The 22,494-nt window shown below is 43.1% G+C and overlaps 2 protein-coding genes across 3 annotated transcripts; both read left to right on the plus strand.

Annotated features, from left to right (window-relative positions):
- Positions 1-573: 573 nt before the first annotated feature.
- gtf2h1 (general transcription factor IIH, polypeptide 1) lies at positions 574-6,802 on the plus strand. 2 transcript variants are annotated; one of them, XM_068313166.1, is made up of 15 exons: positions 574-701; positions 1,187-1,355; positions 1,446-1,638; positions 2,255-2,420; positions 2,492-2,585; positions 2,865-3,014; positions 3,166-3,245; positions 3,359-3,492; positions 3,562-3,649; positions 3,726-3,814; positions 4,374-4,491; positions 4,614-4,704; positions 4,969-5,084; positions 5,433-5,525; positions 5,606-6,801. In XM_068313166.1, the coding sequence occupies exons 2-15, from the start codon at positions 1,202-1,204 to the stop codon at positions 5,690-5,692; spliced, it is 1,653 nt and encodes a 550-aa protein (XP_068169267.1). In that variant the 5' UTR covers positions 574-701; positions 1,187-1,201; the 3' UTR covers positions 5,693-6,801. The 2 variants fall into 2 exon arrangements, with proteins under 2 accessions (XP_068169267.1, XP_068169268.1); XM_068313167.1 differs by having other exon boundaries at positions 592-740; positions 5,606-6,802.
- Positions 6,803-9,955: 3,153 nt separating this feature from the next.
- On the plus strand, positions 9,956-21,936 carry hps5 (HPS5 biogenesis of lysosomal organelles complex 2 subunit 2). The gene is made up of 23 exons (XM_068313597.1): positions 9,956-10,104; positions 11,692-11,804; positions 12,081-12,191; positions 12,292-12,356; positions 12,506-12,698; positions 12,816-12,946; positions 13,201-13,419; positions 13,498-13,569; positions 13,894-13,982; positions 14,095-14,273; positions 14,619-14,777; positions 14,977-15,136; positions 17,078-17,195; positions 17,520-17,657; positions 17,789-17,857; positions 17,944-18,518; positions 19,394-19,514; positions 19,606-19,755; positions 19,833-19,952; positions 20,109-20,222; positions 20,317-20,423; positions 20,811-21,102; positions 21,324-21,936. Exons 2-23 carry the CDS (start codon positions 11,697-11,699, stop codon positions 21,382-21,384), a joined length of 3,351 nt encoding a protein of 1,116 aa, XP_068169698.1. The 5' UTR covers positions 9,956-10,104; positions 11,692-11,696; the 3' UTR covers positions 21,385-21,936.
- The last annotated feature ends 558 nt before the right edge of the window (positions 21,937-22,494 follow it).

Below are 22,494 nucleotides of genomic sequence, written 5' to 3' on the forward strand. Positions count from 1 at the left end.
GTCCGGCTCCAGCAACCCGGCAACCTGCACTAGTGGATGAAGTGGGTTTAGAATAGGAATGAATGAATGAATGAATGAATGAATGAATGAATGAATGAATGAATGAATGAATGAATGAATGAATGAATGAATGAATGGCTGAATGAATGCCTGAATGAATGCCTGAATGAATGCCTGAATAAATGAATAATAATAATAATATTATTGTTGTTGTTGTTGTTGTTGTTGTTGTTGTTGTTGTTGTTGTTGTTATCCTGTTTATTTTGTCTTGATGTCTTTACTCTTGTATCATTACATCATCATTATTAAATCATTTTTAATACAAGGGCGGTCTTGATGCTTGGAATAATTTAACTCAAATATTTTGCTTGGCGTTTGAAAAATATTGTTTGTTTCAATAAATTTTAGGATTATTATTAGTAACAAATAATTAAAATATCTGTGTTGGTGGTGTTAATGTGTTGAAAAAAATGCGTGAATTTTTGCCGTACGTATATGCAAGTTAATCGGACTGTGGAACTGATTCTTTGTCGCGTTGTCGAGCCGTCACATTTTTAGTGTAACACACAACCTGCCAGTTATGTCGGCGCACAAGCCAGCGTAGGACGCTCCCTGGGAACAGCAGTCAGATTTCTGCTATAACTAACTCACTCTGAGTTTTGTATGTTCAGAAACACATTAGTTCGGGATTATGTGCTGAGGTAAATTAACGTGCTCGTTGCAGCGTCTTTTATTCTGAGGTAAAATAAGTTAACTCCCCACTTCTTCAGGCTTTTTCTCTACTACATTGTTCACGTTAGCTAACGGGTTAGCTAAGTTGTCGTGATAAACCTGTCAACAAAACAGTGGCTTGATAATGTTCACAGCGCATTACCCTTGACAAAATGAAGGCGTTTAAACAAGTTTAGCATTTACTCAGAACTGTGGTGCATTCAGATAACGTGGTTCTGGTTTCAGTCTTAATCAATGTTCAGTAATCTTGTATTTGTACTTTCTGTATTCCTGCTACCCTTCATGTTGCTCTTGTTAATTCTCCAGATACCAATTAATGAATAACGGGTTAAGACTCAATGTTACACGAATTATTTCTTACTAATGCCTAGTTATTTCTTCAGTGCAATTTCGGATCTATACTGCTGTTTGTGACTATTAATGATTATCAGTGACAGTTTCTTTTGTTTCTCAGTTGTTTGTGCGAGCCATGGCATCACTATCAGAGGAGGTGTTGTTGGTAGTGAAAAAAGTTCGCCAGAGGAAGCAGGATGGAACCCTTTATCTGATGACTGAACGTATCGCCTGGGGTCCAGAGGGTAAAGATCGCTTCACAATCAGTCACTTGTATGCTGATATCCGATGTGAGTATCGGTTGCTCTCAAAATTTGTATTGTGCCAAAAGTAGATCTTGGTGATGGGTATTCTCAAAATGTGCTTTGTTATATGAACAGGTCAGAAGATTAGTCCAGATGGGAAAGCCAAGATTCAGCTTCAGTTGGTTCTTCACACCGGTGAGAGTACCACATTCCACTTTTCTAATGAGAGCAGTGCACTGAAAGACAGAGAGGCTGCCAAAGAATTGCTGCAGCAGCTACTGCCCAAGTTCAAGAAGAAAGCCAACAAAGAGCTGGAGGAGAAGAACAGGTGAGGCCAGGCCTTTTAATCAAATTGGAACACCAAAACCAGCAATAAATGTATCCGTCTGGCTGAACTTCTGTCCAGCTAAAGCTAAATATAATGTGTTTGTTCATCTGTGCCATAAAACTTGAATAAACCTTCAGTCCAATCACTGCACGTATAAGTTATATGTTCACTGACTGATAATAGTTTTTGCTCTATTCCAGTTATGCTGCTCTTAGGTTTGTTTACCTCACATCCCCAATGAATATGTAAAAAACAATAACAACAACAACAAACGCACATATAGGCACTACTTGAGCAATGTGATTTGTTTTTAATATTAATCAACAGTGCCCAACTTAAATGAAAACTTGGACCCATTTCAAAAAATGTGTATCCTCTGTAGTAAAAAAACAAAACAAAACTGCCTCAAGACATGTAAGATGGCACACAAGGCCTGTAAGAGGCTGTACTCTACAAGAAGATGGACGGATAGTTTTAAATGATCTTCATTGGTGCTTTATAGTGAATCAGTGCAGTTTTCTGAATTTGATATGCAACTAACAATGTCTTGATACTAAAAATGTGTATGAGAAAATTGCTCAACTTTTTGCATTCTGCTCTTTGATTTTATTTTTAGGATGCTGCAAGAAGATCCATTGCTTTTCCAGTTATACAAAGATCTCGTGGTGAGCCAGGTGATCAGTGCTGATGAATTCTGGGCCAACCGTCTTGGAGACATCAACAACACAGATTCCACACTAAACAACAGCAAACAGGAAGTTGGTATATCTGGAGCCTTTCTGGTAAGTATTGGATAAAACAGTGTATTCTTAAATTTCATAGTTGATGGAGAATTTGTATCTGTAATTTCTAGGCTGACATTCGACCTCAGACAGATGGCTGCAACGGCTTGAGGTATAATCTGACAGCTGACATCATTGAATCCATCTTCAGAACATACCCTGCAGGTAACTGAGCACATGTCAGCTTTTTAGTTGTTACCTCAGCTCTAACAGTTATAGCAAACCAGAAGAGACTGCCACATGTTCAAATTTTCATGCCAAAAGAGTGACTTTGCCAAAAGTGGAGGACTGGCTTCACAGTCAACTCTTTTTCTATTAGTCCAAGAATGTGCTGCATTCCTGTTCTTCTCAGTTACTAATGTGCATTGTACAACTGCTGCTCCTCATTGATTACATGAAATATTGGACAGAACACAATTCTCTTTTCTTGATTTGTGCTTGCAGTGAAGCAGAAGTACGGCGAAAATGTGCCTCATAACCTGACGGAGAAGGAGTTCTGGACACGTTTTTTTCAGTCCCATTATTTTCACAGAGACCGCATCAACACGGGAACACAGGACATCTTCTCAGAGTGTGCCAAACAGGATGAAAAGGGTAGGACTTTACAGACTTTACATATGTTCTCAGATGCAACTCATGCAGAATCTGGCATTGTCAGAACATGTTATATGTTGATAATGAGATTAAAATCACTAATCCACAGATCTGTTTTCATATGTAAAAGTCTTCAATCTATCTCATGCAGGGTTAAAGTCTTTGGTGGTTCAAGGAGTGAAGAATCCTTTGGTCAACCTCTTGTCACTAGAAGACAAAACATTAGATGAGGTGAGATTTTGTGAAGAGTTACAGCTACTTCATCAAATACATGTCTGTGTTGATCAGCTTTATTTTTTTGTTTTGTTTTATATCCTCAAAACATGTTATTGTCTCTTCTGCAGGGTTATGGAGCTTCCACAACATTACCATCAACCTCTAAGTCAAACAGGACGGTGAAGGAGAGCAGCAATGCTGCCATTATTAAACGGTTTAACCATCACAGTGCAATGGTCCTGGCAGCAGGTTCACGCAAGGGGTAAAGACATTTTTGAAAAACATGTTCCGTATTCAGTGTTATAAATGCTTAACTATGATATTGCTACAGGGAAACACAAACTGACCAAGGGAGTGAAACAAGCAGCACAGATGGAAACTCCAGGGATTCTGACTTCTTCCAGCCTCCTATTAAAAAGGTATAATGACTCAGGACAGTTTTCTAAAGAGAGTCAAGACTCTGTAAGATTCACTTTTTTCTGGTTTCTCTCTAAGGTTAAATTACAAGAAGCCTTGGAATACGAAGATCTGCAAGGGGGAAACAGACCAAAAACAGTTGCACTAAACCTCAAGAAGTCTGACAGGTATAGTCTGTTAGTTTTTTTTCTGAGTAAGTTACAGTCTCATGACCTAAAATGTATGTAACATGATTAGTGCATTGATTATTATGGATAGATTAATGCAACATTTTTGTCATAAAATCCACTAATATTAACTACTAGTATGTTGAATCACATCTTTATGCCTTTTTTCCTTTGTTGCGCAGCAACAGGCACAAAGGATGTATAACTTAGGCTAAAGGTAAACCATACAGAGTTAAAAGAAAGGCTAAAATCTTATGAATGTGTCTCATTTCCAACAAATAGAATACTGTTTGAAATACAGTATATTTTTTCATTTCAATTACAAGTCAGATAGGTTTCTGTCATTGAGGTCCAGCCAGCGATTATAATCTCTTAAACCAGTAACACAGCTGTATGAAATCCCAGGTAGAGAGGAACAGATGCTCTTCCAGCTTCCTTTTTGTCCTTCAACTGATAAAAATTGTTCAAGAATGAAATTTCCTTCTTGTTTTATGCATCTGCAGTTGAATTTACAGTGACATGATGTAAATTAATATGTCTCCTTCTCTTTTTTGATAAGGTACGCTCATGGTCCTGTGCCACTTCAGTCCCAACACTATAAGACCAGCCAGGATATCATTAACTCTGTCAACTTCATACGGAATGAGATGATCAATTACAAACCCAACCTCACTCAGGTGAGATGATAAACACTTCATCTCTGTCAACAAACAGAGCACCTTAGACCTTCATATAGTGTCATTGGTGAATGGCACACCTCCTCCACCAAGACTTACCTGCCTCATATCACTTTTTGCAGGTAATGTCCAGCACAGCAGCCAGTTCTGCCATCACTGCTCTTTCTCCAGGTGGTGTCCTCATGCGACAAGGAACACAGCAAACTATAAATCGTGAGTGTGTTTTCTGCAACTAGACACCATTAATATTTTTCACTGTGAAAGCTGGTGGCCAGTGGGAGTCCGTAGTACCTCCACAGGGTGAGAGGATGCTGAGATAATAGAGATTACTGCACAGATGACTGAGAACAGTAGACATGATGACTGAATTATTCACAGATGATTCATAGTATTATTCAATTCTACATTCGTCTAGTAAATTTTTAGATGCTAAGGGTTTAAAGTGGATGCACTTCTCTCTCTTTTTTTTTTTTCCAGAGATGATACCGACTGAGGTTCAAGGAGAGTTGAAGCATCTTTATGCGGCAGCTGGGGAGTTGTTAAGACACTTCTGGTCATGCTTTCCTGTAAACTCTCCATTTTTGGAGGAGAAGGTATTAACTGTGTTATATTTTGATATTAACTTGTCCATTGGTATATGTAGTCCAAAAGCTGTTGAGTTCTTCAGAACTGAAGAAGTCTCTTGGATGAGAGACGAAACGTCTTCAAGAACTTTCTTAACGTAGAGTGGATCGACTCAACAGCTTTTGGATAACCATGACCTGGATGACTGAGAACCTACACAGATATTTGTATATGTTGGTATTAGAGGTGACCATGTATTATATTTTGTCAGATCAAGTACTTTAAGTACTTACACTACATTTGAGTAAGTTTGCTTGTTTTGCTGACCCAATAATCCCATCTGCCATACTTCACCTGCATACTTTCTTCAATTTTAGGTAATAAAAATGAAGTCAAACCTGGAGAAATTCCAGATAACTAAACTTCGACCATTTCAAGAGAAAATTCAGCGTCAGTACTTGAGTACAAATGTAAGCCTGTCAACTATGGGTGTTAACACAGTGTCTTACAGCAGGTGCCGCTTATGTTAATGTGTTTGATGTTTCCACAGCTCACAGGACATTTGGAGGATATGTTGCAGGCCGCCTACAGCAAGTTCCACATTTGGCAAACCCGTCGCATGCTGAGAAAAACATGAGAGCGGCTGCTTGTCAAAGACAGAATGAGGAAATCGAAAAACGTGAACAATTGAACAGTTGTCCTGTGAAGGTACTGCAGACTGCTGTGAAGAGACCACAGATCACACCCTTATGGATGGACCGTGGTTCAGAGGGGTTTAGTGAGGATACACGCTAGGTGGATGCTGCTGCAGCTGTAAAACAGAGACTGAATACATCTCTGTCACAGATAACTATCAGTTTTTTCCTTTTTGTTTGTGTTTTATCAGTGTTTAAGCGATTGCTGGCTGTAATGGTTAATGGGACTTTTTAAATGGTGCAGCATGACCAAATTACAGATGTAAAATCAGAAAGGCACTCAGGACAATAGGTTGTGGTGTGAGATGCGAGCAGATAGCTGCCAACATGTTTCATCATCACACAGCACAGGGATGGACTTGTAAGGACGCCTCAGAGTTTCAGGAAATATTCAGCAAAAGGCAAAGTGAATATAGCAATACTGTACGGTAGACCTTTTTACACTTGAGTGCACTAGTGTGTGTGACACACTGTCACTGATGTGTAATGTCTGCACCCTCTGCACTGAACACAAATGATACTCTGAATTAAAGTGAGGTAAAATGTTTGATGGTCTGATAACCCAGTGTTTCGTTCCATACGTCCCCCAACTCACTGTGTGTTCCCGTAAATGCAGCTGAAGGCAAACCATTCATCCCCCATGGTGTTTGGTTTTTGCTAAATGTGCTACTGTATTTATATCAGTTTTACAGCAACCAAATCACACGAGAAGTTTAAATGCCTCAGTTCAACATATGACAGATACATTCTGCTGATGCCTGACGTCTCCAGATTAATCCACCTGATGAACATAAGGGGCTCTAGTTCTTCATAGAGACCCTCTGGCTGCTGTGACCTGCTACCAGCATCTCTGTGGAATCTCAGTACATTCCTCGTGGGAAAAGGTCCCATCTGTAACATTCCACTGTCACGTCATGTGATCTTGGGGGCCACTGATAACTTAATGAACAAGGCAGTCAGAGACTAACATCCCGCAAAAACCCCTGAATTCAAAATTTTACCCTGACCTACATTGACCTAGTTTTCCGAAGTCGAAGGTCGTCATCACATTTTTTCCCTCTGGCTTCCTGAAAATATTGCTTTTTGTTTTGTGTTTATGTCTCATCAGGTTTCAGAGATGTGTACCTAAAAAGGTATAAAAGTGAAATTTAAAACTTGACCAAGTTTTTCATAGTCAAAGTTCTTCTTTTTCTTTCGGCTTTTGCTTCAGGGGTCGCCACAGCGAATCAGTTGCCTCCATCTAATCCTGTCTTCTGCATCCTCTTCTCTCACACCAACTACCTTCATGTCCTCTTTCACTACATCCATAAACCTCTTTGGTCTTCCTCAAGGCCTCCTGCATGGCAGTTCAAAACTCAGCATCCTTCTACCAATATATTCACTATCTCCTCTGGACATGTCCAAACCATTTCAGTCTGGCCTCTCGACTTAATCTCCAAAACCTCTAACATGTGCTGTCCCTCTGATGTACTCATTGCTGATTCTATCATTCCTGGTCACTCCCTGAGAGAACCTCAGCATCTTCATCTCTGCTACCTCCAGCTCTGCCTCCTGTCTTTTCCTCAGAGACACTGTCTCTAGACCAAACAACATTGCTGGTCTCACCAGTTCTGTGCACCTTTCATTTTAGCTGAAATTCTTCTATCATACATCACACCCGACACTAAACTCCACCCGTTCCATCCTGCCTGTACATGCTTCTTCACCTCTTTTCCCCACTCTCCATTGCTCTGGACTGTTGACCCTAAGTACTTAAAAGGGCTCAGAGCTGATCCCTGATGCAGTCCCACCTCCACCTTGAACTCCTCTGTCACACCTACAGCACACCTCACCACCGTCTTTCAGTCCTCATACATGTCCTGCACCGCTCTAACATCTCTGCCACTCCAGACTTCCTCATACAATACTACAGTTCCTCTCTGGGCACCCTGTCATAAGCTTTCTCCAGATCTACAAAAACACAATGCAGCTCCATCTGACCTCTACTTCTCTATCAACATCCTCAGAGCAAATACTGCATCTGTAGTACTCTTTTTTGACATGAAACCATACTGCTGCTCACAAATGCTCACTTCTGCCCTTAGTCTAGCTTCCACTACTCTCTCCCATAACTTCATTGTATGGCTCATCAGCTTTATTCCTCTGTAGTTGCCACAACTCTGCACATCTCCCTTGTTCTTAGAAATGGGCACCAGCACACTTCTCCTCCATTCCTCAGGCATCTTCTCACTATCTAAGATCTTGTTGAACAACCCAGTCAGAAACTCTACTGCCACCTCTCCTAGGCACTTCCAAACCTCTACAGGTATATATATCATCAGGACCGACTGCCTTATCATTCTTCATCCTCTTCAATGCCCTCCTCACTTCATCCTTACTAATCTTTGCTACTTCCTGGTCCACAGCACTCACCTCTTCTAGTCTTTGTTCTCTCTCATTTTCCATGTTCATCAACTCTTCAAAGTACTCTTTCCATCTTCCCATCACATTACTGGCACCTGTCAATAGTCAATAGACTTCCATCCCTAGTGGGCTCAGGAGAAGTGGCAGGGGTGGACAGAGAGGAAGCACAGGAGGAGGGAGCATCAATGGACTGGTTTGCAGGGCCGGGAGAGGCCTGGGACGAGGAGCAGGGAGTGGTGGGGGAGCTAAAACGATTGAAAAAGCTGTTTACTTCATTCGCTCGTTCACTATTCCCCTCCACAGTGCTGTGCCCTTTCCCGTGTCCGGCGATGGTTCTCATCCCATTCCAGACCTCCCACACCTGGTTGCACCCCAGCTGTTTTTCCAGCTTCCTCCCGTACGCCTCTTTGGCCTCCCTCAGGCAGAGTCTCACTTCCTTCTGGGCCTTCCTCATCTCCTCCTCGTTCTTGCTCCTGAACGCCCGCTTCTTCCTATTCAGGACAGCCTTCACTTCCTTGGTTACCCATGGTTTGTTGTTGGGGTAACACCTGACTGTCCTGACAGGGGCCACGGTGTCCACACAGAAGTTCATGTAATCTGTAAAACACTGAGCTGCCCCCTCAATGTCCTCCCCATGTGAGCCCACGATGACATCCCAGGCGGTGGTCTGGAAGCAGTTCCTCAGCATCTCCTCTGTTTCCGGGGACCACCTCCTGACCTGTCGTGTTGTTGCTGGCAGCCGTTTCACCAGCGGGATCTAGGTGGGCTGTAGGTACACTAGGTTGTGGTCTGATTTACCTAGTGGAGGGAGGGGGGTAGCGGTGTATGCCTCCTTAGCAATAGTGTAGAACAGACCGATGGTTCTGTTCTTCAGTGTGGGGCAGTCTACACACTGGACCATTGTGGGGAGAGATGAGTCCAAAGTGACGTGGTTAAAGTCACCGGTGATAATGACGAGTGTCTCTGGGTGCCGGGTCCGAAGAGCAGAGGTGGTCCCACAGATGGTCTCTCGTGCAGTCTCAGGGTCCGCACGTGGAGGGATGTAGACGGCGAGGACAATAACGTGAGAATTCACGCTCCAGGTAGTAGGGTCTGATTAACACATTTTCCTCCTCTCCTTCTTCGACCAAAAGTTGTCCAGTTTCCACCGGCACCCTGTAGGTCAACAGCAACGATGGCAGTTGTTGTTAACCCGGGCCGCGACCAATCCGGTATGGAAGTCATAGGTTTGATTCGCATGTTTGATTTGGCAAAAGTTTTACGCCGGATGCCCTTCCTGACGCAACCCTCTGTATTTATCCGGGCTTGGGACCGACGCAGTAAGACACTGGCTTGTGTCCTCTTGTGGCTACATTTTTCAAGGTCAAGGTTGTGATCTAATATTTATCCCCTTTGCTCCCTGAATATTACGCCTTTTTGTTTCGTCTTTCTATCTTATCAGGTTCCTGAGATATGAGCAAAAAAATTGTAAAAAAAGTTTAAATTTGACCTTGACCTAGTTTTCTCAAGGTCAAGGTCATCATCTCATTTTCATCCCCTCTGTTGCCCCAGTAATGTGCATTTTCTTTCATCTTTCTATCTGCCACGATTGTGAAGATATTTGGTGCAATGACACAGATTTTGACACTAATAGAGCTGTAGTGACGTGGGGGGGGGGCATTCGAGACTTGATTAACATTTTTTGTGGCTGTGGACAAAAACAACTTTATGATCGTGTTATTGCGATCAGCTGATCGGGTTCCTGGACCCGATCAGCTGATCGGGTTCCTGGACCCGACCTCCAGCCACACGTCACGGCTTCAGGAAGCGTCCTCATCAGCTGACAGGCAGCCTTATGCGGGACACGGGCGGGACGTGGAGCGGTGTGTCTCCCCCAGCTGCGTGAAGTACGTCTGGTTTGACACGTCCGTGAAGGCGCCCACCCCACTGGAGGGGTCCCCACGATCCGTCGGTGAGTCCGACCCACGTACGGGGGGCGAACGGTAGCCTCTGCGCTGGTTAGCATGTTAGCTTCACGCCGAGCAGGAACCGTGTTGCTCCCGGGGGTGTCATCCACCGACACGCACCTCATCCACCGACACGCACCTCATCCACCGACACGCACCTCATCCACCGACACGCACCTCATCCACCGACACGCACCGTGGACACAACTGCGTCCAGGTCGTGTTTCCGCCGGAGGCTTTCAGCGGGTGTGGACGGTGTATGTGAGGAGAAAAGCCTGGAGACGCTGTCAACCGGCGGGTCTCGTGATGCGGGCTCACCCCAGCCCGGGCTGCCATGTTCGGCCTCATCGACCCGATGGGAGCCGGAGCCGGAGAACCGGCGGTCGGTCCGGCGGCGTTAGAAGAACCGGTGTTAAAATGAAAGTTTATGATTTGTTAACCTCCTGTTAGCCGATTGTGTCATAATACTGACGGTTAGAGTTATGTGATTGTTTTCCTTCCCTCATCCAGCGCTAAATGTTAGTTTTAATGGATCCTGGATTATAAAATATATTCCTGATTATCACCCTCTTAAAGAAAAACCAAACCAGACTTGTACATCAGATGTTGTTCAAACACAGACTGTCTGTGTAGGTTCTCAGTCATCCAGGTCACGGTCATCCAAAGCTGTTTAAATCAGTCCACTGGACTTCAAGAAAGTTTCTTCTTCTTTAGTTCTAGTCCAGTGGATTGATTCCACTCACTCACTGACTCACTTTGTCAAGGCCACATGTTTTCTCTGTCTTCTCTGGACTTAAGTCACACCACATCTGGATCAAAAGCTTCAAAGAAGTTGATTCCAGTAGCTCAGACCCATTTGCACTAGGTTCTCTGTGGGACAAGAATCACATTGGGACAGGCCCCTCAGTGATGCCCTGGTCATCGGCAGAGGGTTAGATGGATTCCATCACGCCCTGATGTTCCAGAACTGGAGGCTTTTGTCTCTGCAAAACGAACTAAAACTCCCCAGGAATGCTGTCTCATGCCTGTTCTGAGTCACATTCGTAGCAACTCATAGAAACACAAAGGATGTCTACAAGTAACTGGAGATACGTGTCACCAGGAGGTCTGGTTATCTGTGTTACATTTGGAAAAGCACACGCAAGATGTATTGTAATCACTGACTGAAGGTTACTATGTGACATCTTGGAACCTCAAGTGATTTTTATAACAGCTGCTCCTCTTAAAGTCCGGCCTTGAACGATGAGGCCTGTGCCTTTGTGAAATTAAAAAGAGTCCCTTCCATTTGAAAAAAAAAAAAAAATCACCTTTATTTCCAGGCCGTTGTGTCTTCCACATGTCTGGTAATTACAGAACTGGATCCGTCAGTCAGTTTCTTTGTTATGTTAGTGATCTCACGCCACACTCTCAGGGGCTTTTACCAGGGTGGGGCTGCCCTAAAGTGGAGTCACAGCTGACCAATTTGAGAGAGTTGGTGGACACAACAGCGAGTCACAGGTTCCACCCGGCACAGCTCTGACAGACCAGCGACGCTACTTGTGTGTTTCTCTACATTTTACTGACTGTCTTATTCTTTTGTGTGAATTCACCAGTGAAAATGCCTCCGATACCAGTTGCACCAGAGAACCACAGTCATGTACTGGCAGAGTTCGACCTCCTTGATCAACTTCTGTCTGCTCTCCGATTAGACTCTGGCAGGCTCAAGGTAGGCTTCACCATCTGGTTGTATATTACAATCATACACAGAGGATTGATCATAGCTAATTTACACGACAGGACTCCACTTCAGAATGAAAAAGATGAAAAGGATCCTGACTTTTACATTTATTGAGGATTTTTCTCATTTATTTGCCAAATATTAAAAAAAAAACCTTGAATTTAAAGGCAGAGAAATGTTCTATTATAAAGATCAGATCGCGACCATCTGGTCTCTGTTGATCATATGAGCCTGCTCTCTAAATGTGACCCCGATGTGTTGCAGTGTACCTCACTGGCAGTGTCTAGGAAATGGCTGACCTTGGGGACGTCAGCAGGAGGATTACACCTGATCCAGAGGGAGGGCTGGAAACAGAGGCTCATCCTCACACACAAGGTAATAAAAGATTTCTGTCCTTTAAACTGATAAATGTAGCAGTAATAAAGTTTTCATATTTGATTTCTGGATCTAAAGTGCAGCATTATCTTTTCTTCAGGAGGGATCTATCACTCAGGTCTTATGTTGCCCTCATGATGAAGATTTCATCGCTGTTGCAACAAGGTTAGAGTCTCTCCAAGAAGTAAACAAGTGTTTCACACTCCACCAAAAAAGAAAATTCCCCTCTTGTTACCAGCCTCCATTTTTCCACTTGTCTCCTGTCCGTGTGTCCGGTGGTTCTGCTCTAACAGACGGGGTTTGTCTGTGTGTAGTCAGGGGCTGGTGGTGGTGTGGGATCTGCAGCTGGAGCGGCGGGGTCGTCCAGAGAGAATCGGCATCTCCTGGGAGCACCGAGGTCAGACCATCACGGCACTCTGCTGGGACAACAACGCACTCCGGGTTTTTGTCGGGGACTTGGGAGGCAGGGTGTCCTTTCTCCGTGCAGGATCCTCTAAGCTGGGCAAGGTGATGACTGCTGTTTAACTACGTGTGTGACGGAGATGTGGCCGCTAAAAAGGTTATACATCCATGATCTCGTTCTGAACGGTGATTAATCAGACATGTTGTTGTCTTTGTGTGAAGGGATCAGCGTTCCTCATGTTCCCCGTTCAGACCGTCACCACTGTGGACTCAAAGGTGGTTCAGCTTGGCTACCAGGACGGCCGGCTGCTGGTGTCCTCCCTGAGCCGCTGCTACCTCTGTGACACGGACAGGTGACAACCAGCCAGGAAACACTATCCAATTTTTTTTATTATTTCAAAGCTATCATTAATCTCATTGGTCTTGTGAGCTTCTATATTTTTTCTTCAGTTTTCTTTATACATTCTGATGGAAAAGCAAGTCTTCAACTGAATCTGCTGTGAAGGTGTTCAGTCATTAATAAAGACTGTGTTTCCTACATCTGGTTCTTAAAGCAGCTAAACATGTTCCCTGATGAGGAGCTCATCGTTTGTCCGTCTGTCTGCAGGGAGAAGTTCTGGCGTGTCGGGAACAAGGAGCGTGACGGGGAGTATGGAGCTTGTTTTTTCCCTCAGAGCAGAGGGTTGTCAGTGGGGCAACCCCCCTTGCTCTACTGCGCCCGGCCAGGGTCCCGAATATGGGAGGCCAGTTTTAATGGTGAGGTTCTGAGCACACATCAGTTCAAGCAGCTGCTGGCCTGTCCTCCTCTCCCTCTCATCACTCACAGGTAGTGACTTGTCCTACTTTTAGTTTAGTTGTTTTATTCCTAACTCCTAATCTTCCTGTTGTCCTGTTCTGCCTGCAGAAATGAGCCACATTACAACCCAGAGCACAAGAGCTCCCAGTCCGTCGCCTTCCCAAGACTAATCTATCTGGGGTAAGTTTTCATATCATTGTTAGATAGATAGATAGATAGATAGATAGATAGATAGATAGATAGATAGATAGATAGATAGATAGATAGATAGATAGATAGATAGATAGATAGATAGATAGATAGATAGATAGATAGATAGATAGATAGATAGATAGATAGATAGATAGATAGATAGATAGATAGATAGATAGATAGAGTTTCATTATCTATCTATCTATTGTTAGAGTTTTATTGTTCGAGTTTCTAAGATTGTCACTGTTGTTTTGGGTTGGGCTTTTTAAATCACATCCATATTAGAGCAGTTAACTTCATTTCTTCATGCAGAGACCAAAACCTGCTGACCTGGACGGACTCAGCCATATATATCTTCACTCCTCAGAATGGACAAGTGCTTCTGTGGACGGAAGTCAAAGGTGTGCTTGAAAAACTAGCAAAATGAGGTCAAACTAGTTGTCATTTTTAATGGTTTAAAATTTGATCACCCACTCCTGTTGTTTCTTTTTGATTTTTGCTCTTCTCTTGTAGATCTAGTTGATATTGCGGTTTACCGCAACGAGCTGTTCTGTCTTCACGCCAGCGGCTGTCTGTCTCACCTCTCTTTGCTGACTGTTGAGCGCTGCGTTGAGCGCCTGCTACGGCGCGAGTCCTGGTCTCTGGCCGCTTCGGTCTGCTGTATGTTCCAGCACTCCATCACTACCAGCAGGGTAAGGCGGCTATCGCTGCCAAGTGTACATGTCTGTTTACTCCTAGATTCGACTGTTGTCTGGACTCAATTTGATCTTGAATAGCCTAAACATAAAAATCACAGACGTGTTCAGGAGTCTTTTTTATTGACTGAAGACAGAGTGGTATTGCTCAGATCTCAGTCATCAACTCAGTGATGTTCTCAACGTACATAAAGAATCAGAACGACACAAGTGATGATAAAAGTCAAAAGGTTTGAGACATTTTAAAGTGAGGTCAACCAGATTTTTCTTTGTTTTGTCCTTAAAGTTAGTTGATTTATTTAAAGCCTTTTTTTTTTTTTTTTTTACCATCCTTTGATTTAGGCCAGGAAGTCCATTCCCATCGACCGCCTTGAACATCTTCGGTCTCAGCTCAGCTCCAGTTCTCACCCTGAGCTACTCGGCCAGCTGGATGAAGTCATTTCTAAACTGGAGCCTCTGGACTCGGCCTCCAGCAGCCGGAGAAGCAGCATCTCCTCACATGTAATCCTGATGCTGTAAATACAGTTAATGAAGGACAAGTGTTTGTGATTATACATAAAAACATCTAATATAACATTTCTCCACTGTGGAGAATAATTCCTCATCAAACACCTGTCTCTCATGAAAGCAGAGCTGTTTGTCCTTTATGTACATGTTTGTTTCTTTTAACTAACACGCAGCTTCTATTCTGCTTATCTAGGAGAGTTTCAACATCCTGGACTGTGGGATTTATCGTGTGATCAGCCGCAGAGGGAGTCAGTCAGAGGAGGAGACGAGCTCCATCATTAATCAGTCGACGTCGGAGGAGGAGCGCCTTAAGGAGTTCAGTTTTGTGCAGGAGGACGATCAGGTGGATCACGGTAAGAAGACACGCAAAATGAATGTGCACTTAAAATATAAAGGACTCATGTTAGAAAAGAAAAGTTGATCTTAGTAGTTGCAGGGCATTTTTCAGACAGTCTCATTTTAGTACTTCTAGTAAGTACAGTGGTACCTCTACTTACGAAATTAATTGGTTCCGGAAGAAATTACGTAAGTAGAAAATTATGTAAATTGAGACGCGTTTTCCATGCAAATGCCCTAATCCGTTCCGAGCCCCAAAAACTTCAGACAGAAATGTTTTATAAAGCATAAAAATGCATCAAAACATGTAACAAATACATATTACGATTAGATTATTACACAACAAATGAGAGTTGTGCATAATGTGTTGTACTGCCTGTGTTGTACTGCCTGTGTTGTCCTGCATGTGTTGTACTACGTGTGTTGTCCCGTGTTGTACTACCTGTGTTGTTCTGCCTGTTGTACTACCTGTGTTGTTCTGCCTGTTGTACTGTCTGTGTTGTACTGCCTGTTATACTGTCTACCGTGGGTCAGAGAGGACTGCAATTTCATCTGTGCTGTATGTCATGCGTATATGGTACATTTAACAATAAAGCTGACTTTGACTTTGAAAGAATAGAGTAAAGAATAATAATGACGGTCATTTACCTTTTAACTGCTGTCCTCATTGTTTTTTGCCCTCTTTGGTTCATGCACTCCTATCTCACGATGCCGAACAACAGAGTGAATTCCAGTCCTCCTTTTGAACTTCTCCAACCACCCACGCAATGCCTTAAACTCCTTAAACTTCCTTTTGTTTTAATAACATGGCGATAGTAGATGCATTACGGCCATATTCTTTGGCGAGATCAACCAAACGCATCCCTTTCTCATGCTTTTCTATTATCTCTTGCTTTGTTTGTACGGACAAAAGAACTCTTTTCTTCGTCTTTTCTTTTCCTCTTTTCTCCATCACTTTCTTGGGGTCCACAGTTGAATACTCTAAAAGTGAATATATTTACGTGAAACTATTATAACACGTCATGGGTCGAGTGCCGAATGACGAGGACCTTGCATGAACACCAGTCTAGCCCCACACAGAGGTCCCTCTTAGCCAATGGGATGCCAGGAAGATACTAGGTAATAGCTAATGGCAGAGCAGCTATGAGAATGTTGCGTTCAGGAACCTGTGGGAGCCACGAGTATCAGCCCATACTGTATTTTTACCCTTCGTAAGTCGAAATTTTTTTCGTAACTAGAGGTAATATTTTCCTGCGGAGAAGTTTCGTCAGTAGAAAATTTCGTAAGTAGAGACATTCGTAAGTAGAAGTACCACTGTACATATTAATACACTATACTAAGCTGTAACAGCAGGAAATTATGATTATTTTACATACCAAAAAATCTGCTTTCTTATCGTCTTTACATCAAATCCTTTTCTTTTTTTTTGTGTTAGTAAACACTTGACTTCCTGAAGAGTAGCTCTGCTGAGCTCTGGTGCTCTGAAACTGTCGGTCCATAAGGCCATTGTTTTTATTCCAGCGTTCCTTTATTAGGAAAATTCATTAAAATACAGTATTTTCCACGCTGTAAGGCACACTGTATTATAAGGTTCACCTTCAATGAATGGCTTATTTAAAACTATTTTCATATATAAGGCACACCGAATTATATGGCGAACTGTTGGTTTTTGAGAAAAGTAAAGGCTTTTAGATGCGCCTTATAGTGCAGAAAATACTGTAATTGTTGCCATGTGCACGCTGTTTACACCAAGTTTCTTGTCTGTTCCATTGTGTCACATGTATATCACCATTTTGGTTCTTGAACATTGGGCAGCATTTAATTTACGTTGTGTCCCTAGTGGTGTCTGGCACCTTTGCTCCATCTGCTTGCATTCTGTCCTCCACCTCTCATCACTCCTCATCAGCGTTCCATCCATCTGTGTTTGTCCTCCGGCTCTCGCCCCCACCTCTATTCAGATCCACAAAGCGGCGAGCACGTGGAGGCCGAGCGATCCGAGCAAGGCCTGCAGTTCCACCTCCCCCTCGCGTTCCGCTCCAAACCCCCTCGCATGGCTCTACAGGCTGTCAAAGACAGGTGATCAGCCAGAGACACAAGAGACGCATGTGTTGTGGATTTTACTTCTTTTAATAAATACACAAATACTGCTCCTAACCTCTTGTTCCGGCAGAGCTGTACGTTTAGAGGGCTTACTTCTGCTTTCCACGCAAGACTCACATCTGGTTTTTTTACAGTCACATTGTCTGTGTGGGAGGATGTAGCATGTTTCATTTCCAAGTTTCACACTCAACCATTTCTCATGTGTATGTAATTCTGTTTGCCTCTCTAATTGTTAGCTTGTAGACCCATGTAATGGAATGTTTTCCTAACAGTTTTATCATTCTACATTCTTTTTCTCAGTGTTTCTAGTTTTGTTAAGAAGACTACAGAGAAGATCAACACCTTGCAGATGAACTCTGAGCTCAGGCAACGACCTGAATTCAGAGAGGGCAGCCAGGCAGACGCTACAGTTCCATACGGGGAGGAAATGGACAGCGAGTAATTTGAGACACGTTTAAGTGGACTGTGTTCAGTTTTTACTTGGAACAAAATACATCTGTTTGTTTTTGTTTAAGACAGTTTTGAGCTAAAAATCTGCACCGATGAATTAATTATATCCATCTTCACAGAGTTTACGATGATGTTCCAAACGCAGAAGCCGACATGCAGGAACTCCGATCAGCCACAGAGAGAGCTATGTAAGTTTCCACTCTCAACATTTTACCTTTATTGGTTTTAATAACAGAACCTGAACTCACAACTCTGTGTATATATCCTACCCCAGCTCCCAGATCCAAGATCCTTTGGTGCTTCTGGATCCCGTCTGCCTGACAGAAACTCTGCTGGAGTGGCTTCCGGTGCTGGAGCGAATACTCGGACCCGTAGGACAGGAATCACCTCCTTCGAGCGATTCACAGGTGGATGCTCCAGGAGAAGGGAGATGGGAGGGAGATGGTCTAAACTCCAGCTCAGAGCAGCAAGAGAAGATGACAACGGAGACCCTTAAAGAGGAAGAGGAGGAGAAGAGAGCAGACTGTCCTGAGGTTGGAGAAAATCGGGACCAGTGTGACTCCCCTGAGAAGGAGTCAGAGTTTTCTGGCAACACCCATTCAGAGCCTGTTCGCGTGGCGTCTCCTAAACCCATACCTCCAGATCTCCTGGATTACATCACCCAGCTGGCGACGCTCTACACTGAGCTGAGCTGCTTCAGGAAGCAGGAGAAGGAACAAGCGCTGGGATGCACGACCTTCCTGCGGCGCTACTTCTTCCTGCTGGATCAGGAGCGCGTGAGGAGAATGTGTCTGCTCTGTCATCAGGACCAGCCGGAGGTGCAGAGCTCCTTCATGGAGGCCATGCTAGGTCAGACGCTTCACCATTTCTGTCATTTTTTTTCACATTTTGAAAACCAAAGAATAATACTGTATGTTTGAGATAAACATTAAACATGTTTAAAGAAACAAAAATTGAACAATTGATCAGCAACTGTTTAGAAGAAAAGTTGACAAGAAATTTTTCAGATTAGTTAATTCACACATTTAAACTGTCAAGTTGTAAAACAGAAACTTTGTTCCTGTTTCAGGATTCAATCAGGTAATAGCCATTTAAATTTTATTCATCATTGAATTTTTTTTTCAAGTAAGGATTACCTGACTCGGAAAGGGTTTTGTTTCTAATGCATCATTGTTCAGCATTAAAACATTGTGGCTGAAATGTTTTAGAAGAAAAAGGCTTTAACTCTAAAGAAAATGTCTGTGAAGCATATATTTTCCTGAATTGTGAAATAGATTAAAATAAAACCTCACACTGTAAAATAAGGAGGTGCTGATCAAGGAACAACCAAACATTTTCACTGCCCTAAAATATTTTCAGAAACATATTTTGGATTAATTGTTTGTCTGTATCACATCGTACCGGCCACGTCATGCTGTATACAGACAACCAAACTTTTTTTCTGTCATCGAGAACAATTTCAAGAATATCTGCATCTTTTTACAGCGTAAATTGTCCTGCTTTATGTTTCTTTAAGGTTGTGCTGTTGATGCTGATGATTGTGTTTTGTTGCAGAGATAGCCTTCAGACAACAATCTGCATTAGTTTGTATTCATTACTTTTAATCCACCTTTTGAGATCCAGGTTCAGCCAGTATCTCTACATTGAAACCAGAGGCCCATAAATCCCTGGTACTCATCTCATTGAAGCTACAAATTAAATCGTCAGCCTCTCCTCCTCCGTAGAAGTCACTCGGTCTAGTAAGGTGGTGGAGGTGATCCAGAGAGGGGATTTGCTGCGATCGCTACGGAGTCTGAGAGAGCTGCAGCCCTGGAGCTCCCCTCCCCTCCTTGCTCACCTACACAGGTCAGCACACACACACACCTGTTTCACTTGATCACATACAAACACACACACATGGCCGTAGTGATGGATGGATGAATTCTCTGTTATGAAGGCTGTATGAGAAGCACGGCGAGGCGGCTGTACGACTCTTCTCCCAGTTCTACCAAACAATAACTCCTGCTGATGTCATGACCATGGCTCAGCAGAGACACTTTCTGGCATACCTGGATAATTTGGTCCAATCACGAGCTGAGGAACAGAGGTACAACATCTGTCTCATGTTTCTGCCAAATAAAAACAGAAAAGAAGACTCGTTTTTGACACTTTTTCTTCCTACAGACTGTCGTTTTTGCAGTCTCTTCTTGACCCAGAATCGCTGAGGCAGGATTGGCTCGAGCTGGCACTTACCCATGATGCTCCTAAACATTATGACACCCTGACTCCCGACGGGCAGCCAAGGTCTGGTTCAAATTTATGTGTGAAAAGTAAAATTGATCTGTAAGTTTTCAGTTTGAGTCAAGAAAACAACCAAAGTACTAGAAATACTTTTGGATGGATGTGAAGTTAACCACGGCAGTTTAATTCACTGAGTGAATGCATGTGATTCCACTGCAGGTGGCATTCCCACTGCTTCAGCTGGGGTTACGGGCGCCTCCTGTCTCTCCTGATCCGTCTCCCTGCAGATCTGCCCTCCAAGCAGAAGATGGCAGAGACGTGTCGCGGCCACGGGTGCTTCTCATTCTGTCTGAATCCACAGGTCTGGATTATTCCATTTGATTTGACGTTGCTGTAACCTTGCGGATGGTGTCTCGTCTGCGTGCAGGTACTGGACAGGCTACCTGTACCTCTGTTGTGAGCTGCAGCGCCGCTCAGAAGCATTCTCCACCATCTGTCAGCTGGACGACATCAGTCTGCTGGAGGAACCTGAGGGTAAAACTAAATATGTGTTTACGCTTTGTCAAAAATGATTTTTCTTAGTTTTACTCATGATAGATTGAGTTCTTTGCTCATTTTATTTGTTTGATTTCCATGGAATCGTGTTCTAGGTGAAGGTCGATCATCTTCTTGCTTCTATCTGAAACATCAGGGTGTCATCTTCATCATATTTTGTTGTTTAATTGTGTCAAAGTTTAAATTTCTACTATTGTGACCTCCTGACTTCATACTTTCAGACAGTAAAATTATTCTCTAAAGGAATTATATATTGTGAATTATATAAAAAGGATGAATTCCTCAGATACGTGTTGGAAGCATCACATTCCTCGATGTGGACTCTCACCCAGTGAGTTAAAATCTCATCCATGTTTTATTTTCCAGGCCTGGAGCCCCAGTCGTTGGAGGAGTGGAAGCTCTTGATCCAGTTATCACAGCAGTGTTCCAGTGGGGGGGACTCGGAGCGGGGCGTCGGGGTGAATGGGAACGGTTGGTCCAACGGCTCAGCGGACTGCGACAGGAAGATCAGTCCAGAGAGCCTGACGCTGATGCTGGCCCGGACGGCCGGGCCCGACCGCGCCTTGGCCATCGTGGAGGACTGTGGGGTGCAGCTGAGCCTTTCACCACAGTCCAAACTGGTGTGTGAGCTGCTGAGAGTCACGGAGAAGAGGCAGAGGTGGGTCAGGGTGACAGTTACACACTAAGAACCACCCAGGAACGAGGAGTTATGTTTGTAGAGGGAAAAAAATCCTTGTCTGATATATGGATATTGAACTAAACTGTGTGAATGTTGCTTAAAGTAACAGCTCTCATGAGTTTGTCCATTATATACTTAGACATCTAGGATCTGATAGTGTTAGTGGTATCTAATGCCTCTCCTTTGGTTTTCATTTGTAGAGCGATGATCCTGACGATGCTGGAGCGCTGCGATCGCTTCCTCTGGTCCCAGCATACCTGATCAAATATCACAGCTTCTCTCTGATGAATAACACAATAACAGTATTGACTGTTGAAACTGTGATTTAATTTATGCACTGTGATCATATACAGCTTCCACTGAAAACAGTATTTTCTTTTTTATAACACGTGCTGATCTTTCCAGTCTGGTCCTCTTCATGTCACATTCTTGCCAATTTCATCTATTCAGACAGAGGCAGAGGAGTCTCATTACATTAATGTTTATAATAATTCAGATTAAGTGTTTCTCTTTGCATGAACAGGATGTCTCCGATAAAGATAATTGTTGATATATATATAGTATGTATACGTGTGTGTGATTAATTGTTCTGAAAGCAATACTATATGAAATAAAGCTGTTTCTATGTACCTTGTTTTTTTCCCCTCTTTAAGAACAGAAGTTTTCCGTCTGCATAGTAACTGTGAAGCCTGATCATTTGTCTTCCCTTTGGTATGTGTGTCTACACAATCTATACATGAAAACTTAAACTGGTTTAAACTGAAACTTTTGAGAATTGTTTCAATTTCTATTAAAATTACAAAAAATATATAACTTATTCGTATTGTACAATTTCTTTCACTAAGATTTATTTGTTAAGATTCCGAGTTAAGAGTTTAAAATGAAACCATTGACTAAAATAAATCTGTGTAAAAGGGGGGGGGGCAGAACTGGGTCCTGTTACTTTTTTGAAAACAAAGTTTTTGACATTTGAAGTCTTGAACATCGGGGGATTATGGGTAATATGGGGCAACAGAGGTAATATTAATAACAGCCGAATGAAATGGGACCGATGACTCATTTGATGGTATCACACACCTGGATCATCAAAGGGAAGGAGCTGAGGGAGCTGGACTCTGAGTCACGACTCCTGAAGGGATTCATTTGTGACCTTTCCGTCTCACCTTAATGCTGTCATCCTCACCCCTGGCTCTTCATCACTCTCCACTCTCCTGCTAGCGTTGCTTGGATAGTCCACATTTCTTTCCTCTGCTCTCCAATGGATGGATGGAATTGTTTCATTTAATCGAAATGATACAAATATGACAGAAGCTTTTCATCGTGGGCTGGAGGGCAGAAGTAAATTTGATTTGAGAGGCTGTTCGGTCCAGC

Source organism: Antennarius striatus, chromosome 4, assembly GCF_040054535.1.
Source record: "Antennarius striatus isolate MH-2024 chromosome 4, ASM4005453v1, whole genome shotgun sequence".
In the NCBI taxonomy this organism is placed as follows: domain Eukaryota; kingdom Metazoa; phylum Chordata; class Actinopteri; order Lophiiformes; family Antennariidae; genus Antennarius; species Antennarius striatus.

What these genes read in the sequence shown, in the direction of transcription:
- gtf2h1 (XM_068313166.1), top strand. Translation starts at nt 1,202, where the DNA reads ATGGCATCACTATCAGAGGAGGTGTTGTTGGTAGTGAAAAAAGTTCGC. An exon ending in GAGCTGGAGGAGAAGAACAG is followed by an intron (nt 1,639 to 2,254) that starts GTGAGGCCAGGC and finishes TTTTATTTTTAG; the next exon opens with GATGCTGCAAGAAGATCCAT. An exon ending in GTCAGTACTTGAGTACAAAT is followed by an intron (nt 5,526 to 5,605) that starts GTAAGCCTGTCA and finishes ATGTTTCCACAG; the next exon opens with CTCACAGGACATTTGGAGGA.
- hps5 (XM_068313597.1), top strand. Translation starts at nt 11,697, where the DNA reads ATGCCTCCGATACCAGTTGCACCAGAGAACCACAGTCATGTACTGGCA. An exon ending in TCTGTGGACGGAAGTCAAAG is followed by an intron (nt 13,983 to 14,094) that starts GTGTGCTTGAAA and finishes CTTCTCTTGTAG; the next exon opens with ATCTAGTTGATATTGCGGTT. An exon ending in GGGGAGGAAATGGACAGCGA is followed by an intron (nt 17,658 to 17,788) that starts GTAATTTGAGAC and finishes CCATCTTCACAG; the next exon opens with AGTTTACGATGATGTTCCAA.